Below are 6,000 nucleotides of genomic sequence, written 5' to 3'. Positions count from 1 at the left end.
CCATCAATGGACATGTTTCTATGTCTGAACTCTTGTGAATACTGCTATTATGAACATGGAAGTGTAACTATCTCTTTGAGATCCCAATTTTGATTTTTTGGATAAATACCAGGAAGCAGAATTGTTGGATTATGTGGTAGTTCTATCTCTGATTTTGTGAGGAAACTCCATATTGTTTTCCATAGTGACTGTGCCATTCTGCATGCCGACCAACAGTGTACAAGGGTTTCAATTTCTCCATCACCCTGATTTCTTTAGCTAGGTTCTTCCTTAGGAACAAGTTTATTCTTTGAGCTTCCCATCCCTAGAGTCATGGTCCTTTTTAGAACCCCTGAGAAAAAAAAATTGTTTTATGAATTTCTTTAGGTCCACTTTCTAAAGTGAAAACACATGTTCTCCAAGTCCTCTCCTCTTGCATTGTGAATTCTACCATGGCATGGCCAGCCTTCCAGGGTTTCTGTCACTCTAACGCTCCTAACCAGGTCTTTTCTATTGGTTAGATCTAGGTGTAATCTAGTAGTTCCTTCCTCTCTGTCCTTTACCTACTGAGAGATAACACTGTAATGTTGGTAACTGATGAATGTACCCAATAGTCTGTTTTGGCAGATTTCTGGTTATGTGGTGTATCAGTCAGCATAAGATAATTATGCTGCAGTAACAAACAACTCCAAATATCCATGGACATGTAGAGCGAAGGTTTACTTCTCACTGCCAGCACACGTCCTTAGTTGGCTGTGCTCCGTGTCATCTTTACTCAGTTAACCCAGGTTCATGACCCAATGGAACATTACAGGTTGCCAGGGCAGAAGGAGAAGAGAGCACAGTGAACCACATGTTAGTTCTTAAATTTGCTGCCCAGAACCAACACGTCACTTTTCACGGTTAAAAGGAATCACCTGGTCAAGTAGCTGTCAATAGGTCAAGGAACTATAATCCTCCCCTAGGAGAAGCCATGAATATGAGTGAACAATGAAACAGACCATCAAGGAGGGTCTCCAGTTACTATATTATTGTGGCAAGTCCATGATTTCATGAACCCAGAAAACTGGTCTCCCCATGCTGCCTGCAGGAATTCACACTTCCAGGCATTGGGCACCCTCCTCCATACAGCAAATACCAGCTTACACCAACTTTCCCCAGGTAGTAGGGCCAGAAAACCAACGTCTCTAAAGGAGGCAACGATGACAAAACCTCGGTGGCTGACAACTACATGTCTATTTCTAACTGACAGCACAGTTCTGTCATGGCTTGGGCACCCGGTTGGGCAATATACCCTCTTTTTGGAGGAGGCTGCATTTAATGACTTCCATGAGACTCCCCAAATGATTCTAAGCTGCCTACATCTATCCTGATTGTAAGGAGGGTGCTATTACAGGGAACTCTATTCCGTAATTCCAATATGCCCTACTGTTTTTCAAGAGTAGAGAGCCTAGCCTAATGAATGAAACATTGTTACTAATGAAATGTAGTTTATGTACCACTTCAAACTTGGAAGTTTGTAACACACTCCCACCATGCTTCTGTTCTTCCTTTTTATCCACATCCCCTCTCAGCTTTATGGGGTTTCCCGTTAGTCCATGGTCAACTGAAGTGACCTTGCTCTTTGAGGTTAGAAGAGTAAAACAAAATAATAAAAATGCAACAGCTCATATCCCATGGTCTGTGGGACATCCAAGGGCCTCCTCAAGATCTTTGTAACTTTTCTAGGAGTTTTAGGTGTTTGTGGTCACTTGTGGTTTTAGAGCCTGATGTTTTGAGCTCACATGGGTCTCATCTCCATAATCTTCTTTGCTCTCTGTAGAGGCAGACAGAAGATTTAGACCTTTCTCCCAAACTTTTTACTCAAAAAACCCAACCACACCAAACACACTACTCACTGAAGCTTTGGTGTAGCTCAGCCCCCTCCCACTCAGAAACCCTACCCAGTGAGCTACTATCGCCTTTCCTGGCCCCTTCCCTGGGTTCTGGTTCCTCCCTCTTACCCTCAATTCAGTCCCGTTCATTTTATTATGCAGGGTGATTTAACTCTCCTACTCTGCCCCAGACTTATCTTCGCATAAGCCAAAGACTCATTAATGTCTTGATAAGACAAAGGGCCACTTATGCAAGGCAGAATCATTGGCAGAGATTTAGTAATTTCTGTCTTATTCTCTCTCCCTTACTCTGTTGGTGGAAGAAAGCTGTATGAAAATTTATTTTCCTCATAAGGGAAGGCTGAAGTGGCTACAGTGTGGGTTTTAAATACCATTTTCCTTCTTCCTTCCAGGTACCTATGTAGTTTCTTAACATCTATTTCTGATAAACATATTTAACACAGCGGTGTCAAACTTTTGGTCTCAGAACTCCTTTACACTCTTAAAAATTACTGAGGGCCCTAAAACAGCTTTCGTTTATATGGGTTTTAGCTATGGATATTTACTGTATTAGAAATTGAAACAAAAATTTTAAATATTCATTCAGTTAAAAGTAAAGATAAACCCATTACATATTAACATAAGTGGTATATTTTTGTGAAAAAAAAAAAGCATTTCCAAAACAACTTAGTGAGAATGGCACTGTTTTACATTTTTGCAAATCTTTTTGAAGTTTGACCTAATAGAAGACAGCTGTTTTGCATTCAGTGTTTTGCAATATCACAAGTCACCCAGCCTCTGGGAAACCCAATTGTGCACACCTTATGAGAGAATAAGAGTGAAAAGATAAATAACATCTTGCTATGAAAATCATTTTTTATTTTGCCTACCACTCTTTGACAACCACATTTTAATACATATTCTAGTTGTGCATCCTCTTTAGAAAAAAAGAAAACAAATGATGAAATCAAAGATCTTGAATTAGATCTGAACCTCGAACCAAAATGTAGAAAGAATTCACTGGCTAACTTTCAGTCGACTTAAATAACTATGACTTAAGATGGTATATTTAAAAACCATACATGAGGAAGAACAGAAACCAGTGAAACTCTTCCGTCCTTGTCTCGATCTGATAAATTCCTAGTCGTTCTTCAAATCTGCCTTCTCTACAGTGTGATGCCTTCTCTATAGAGCTTTCCCCACCATAATTAATAACAAGAATGTTAACAATAATGTTATTATTAACAACGGTAACTAACTTTCATTGGTCTCTAGGAGCCAAGCAACGGCCAAAACACTTTGCACGTGTTATCTTGCTGAGGAAGGTGCTGGCTTCATTTTACAGATCAGGTGGGTGACGGTTGGAAAAGAAAGGCCTCTGGCCTCTAGCTCTCTGCCGTGCAGACCTGCTCTGCCCTAGCACTTACTGCACCCAGGTGGTCACCGCCCACGTGCTTCGGTCCCGCACAAGGTGGGTTCATGAGGTCTGGGTCAGGTTGGGTCGCTTCCTGTCACCTCGCAACCCGCGCAACAGGGAGCCAAGAGAATGGAGCCAGCCTTCCGGCTTCCTGATCCCCCTCGGTCCCGGGGCCTACACGCCCTAAGCGAGCTCGCAAGGGCTCGGGACTCCGGGACCTCCCCGCGCGGCTAAGTCAGCCAAAGTTTGCCGGGAGGAGAAACGGGCGCAGATGTGAGCGTCGCTGGGTCCGGGTCGCCGAGGGGATGGGCACGCGCGCCGGCGGAGACCGGAACCTTTCTCCTCTCGCCGCCGTAGCCCCGGGCGGGCCGGAACCTTTCTTCTCGTGTCGCCGTTGGTGAGCGGAGGCGTGCGGAAACGGAACGGTCCTCCAGCTGCTCAGTTCGCGCCGTGGTCGCCGGCTGCTGACGTGGGCGGCCCTGGTGGGGGCCGTGGGTGTGGGTCGCCATGGCGGTGGACATCACACTGCTGTTCCGGGCCAGCGTCAAGACCGTGAAGACGCGCAACAAAGCGCTGGGAGTGGCGGTGGGCGGCGGGGTCGAGGGCAGCCGCGACGAGCTGTTCCGCCGGAGCCCCCGGCCTAAGGGCGACTTCTCCAGCCGGGCGCGCGAAGTGGTGAGCTGGTTGCTATGGAAACGGCGGGCTGGAGAGGGGGGGCGGACCCGCGGCAGGGACCCCAGACCCCAAACCGGACTCTGTCCCGTAAGCAGTGGGTGAGGGAAGCGCTTGGAGAAGGTGGTGTCAAGGGCGGTCAGGAGAGTTGGTCCCAGAGAGTCGACGGCTGTCTTTGGAAAGGAACAGCCTTAGGTCGAGGAATGGGGACGCATGTTGGGGAGCTCGGAACTATGTCTGCAACGTACATGGGCTGCTTTGTGAGGTAATGAGCTTGCCGTCACTGCAGACCTGAACGCAGGCGAAGCTTCCTCCACCGTCCTTTGCTTTCCTGTCGCAGCACTGACTACAGTCACAGTGTATTTATCTCTTCTGTTTACTTGTCTCAGCCCCCTCCCCTCCCCTGCCCCGCACTGAGATCCAAGATCGCATTCGGCCGACCTGGCCCTTCTCCTTGCCTCCTGCAATAGCTTAGGGTTCGTGCCAGGGACCGGTCTGTCTTGAGACTGGTTTAGGATAATCTTTCACAAACACTCTCTGTTACAGCCATCTAAACCACTTTCTGTTCCCTGAACACAGCAGGCTTTCGTTCGGGAGAGCAGGGACCTACTCCTTCAAGGCAGTAACAGTGTTGGCTTCACTTCAGAATCCCCGAAGCCTGACTCATAGCATTGCTTAGTAAATGTTTGTTGGATCAATGAATGAACAAATGGTTGTCTCCTTCCCCACTACACAGGAAACTCTGTAAGGGGAGAGAGAAAGTTTGCCAGGTTCACTTTTGGATCCTTGGCACCAAGGGTGGATCTAGTTTTTGTGGAGCTTGAAGCTTATACAGTTCTGTCTGTCCTCTTTAAGAAATAAAAATACAAAGTCACAAAAAAAAAAGGTTCAGAGCTTTGGGGGGGTGCAGGGGAGGGGCCCTGACGCTCAAACTTCATGGTAAACCCACTTCTGTTTGATACACAGTGCAGTGCCTGGTACTTTGTAGACACTCAGATATTTTTTAATATATGTATGCATGAATTAGTGAGTGGCAGTTTGCAGAGGATATTCAAGCCTCGGAAGGGAAATTGGTCCAGATGAATATATTCAGTCCATCAATAAGCATACACTAAGCGCCTGCCTTCTGACCAGCATTGTGTTAGAATAACGCGATTTAAAAGGAATGGTGGGGGAGACAGACATATTACCAAAAGAAGTGCCACAACAGCTTGAAGACGTTGTGTAGAACACAAAGGAGAGTGTTCAATTATGCGTCAGGGACAAGAAAGGCTTTACAGAGGCGATGATGCCTGAAACAAATCTTGAAAGAAGAGTAGTTGGTTCCAGTGCACATAGGGTGGAGAAGGGCATCTCAGGCTAAGAGAAGAGTATGCACAAAGGTGTGGAGATGGGTAACTTTATGCTCAGTTTATTTATACTCAATGCGTGTCTACCCGTTAAATTACAAACAAATTAGTAATGGCATTTCATATTTGGGGGCGGGGAGGAACTTTTCGTAGCTGAACAACTCCTAACAGTGATAACTATGCCACTTTGCATTGGGAGCTTGATTAGTTAACTCATTTGGGCTGTGGGATTAATGGGGACCTTGGGAGTAGAAACTGGGTCTTGGATTTAGAAGACTTAGATTCCAATCTGGGTTCTGCTACTTAGATGTGGGTGACTTGGGTAAGTCCTGTTACCCGAGTCTCATTTCCCTTTTCTATAAAATGGGCATGATAATACCCTACTTGACTGGTAAGCTGTTTATTAGGATCTTATGAGACTTTGTGTATATCGTAAAGAGCCATAATGATTATTATTGTTCCCCTTCACTCCTACGCTAACTCTGTGTAGGCCATTTAGATGTATTTTCATCAGTGGCACAAAACTTTATTCCCTACACCACTTTGCTTTCTTGTACTTTCATTCTTTACTTGCAAAGGGGAACCAAGTAAGTTCATGAGGGAATCTGAAAATTCTGTGTAGGTACTAATAGCATCGATAGTGGAGGCAGTGACACTCCTCTGTCAAGGTGAAGCTATCAGCGATGGCATATGTGTGGCAAACATGCAG

At 45.7% G+C, this 6,000-nt stretch overlaps 1 protein-coding gene across 1 annotated transcript in view; it reads left to right on the top strand.

Annotated features, from left to right (window-relative positions):
* Positions 1 to 3,695: 3,695 nt before the first annotated feature.
* The window catches only part of STX18 (syntaxin 18), a 120,369-nt gene continuing 118,064 nt past the window's right edge, over positions 3,696 to 6,000 (top strand). The window contains exon 1 of the mRNA XM_029234637.1: positions 3,696 to 3,945. Coding sequence (XP_029090470.1) covers positions 3,778 to 3,945 — 168 coding nt within the window. The 5' untranslated portion in view covers positions 3,696 to 3,777. The remainder of the gene's footprint in view (positions 3,946 to 6,000) is intronic.

The sequence above is a fragment of the Monodon monoceros genome, unplaced genomic scaffold, assembly GCF_005190385.1.
Source record: "Monodon monoceros isolate NGI ecotype Baffin Bay Population unplaced genomic scaffold, NGI_Narwhal_1 Super_Scaffold_20, whole genome shotgun sequence".
Taxonomy (NCBI): Eukaryota; Metazoa; Chordata; class Mammalia; order Artiodactyla; family Monodontidae; genus Monodon; species Monodon monoceros.
This window is presented reverse-complemented; position numbering and strand designations above follow the sequence as displayed.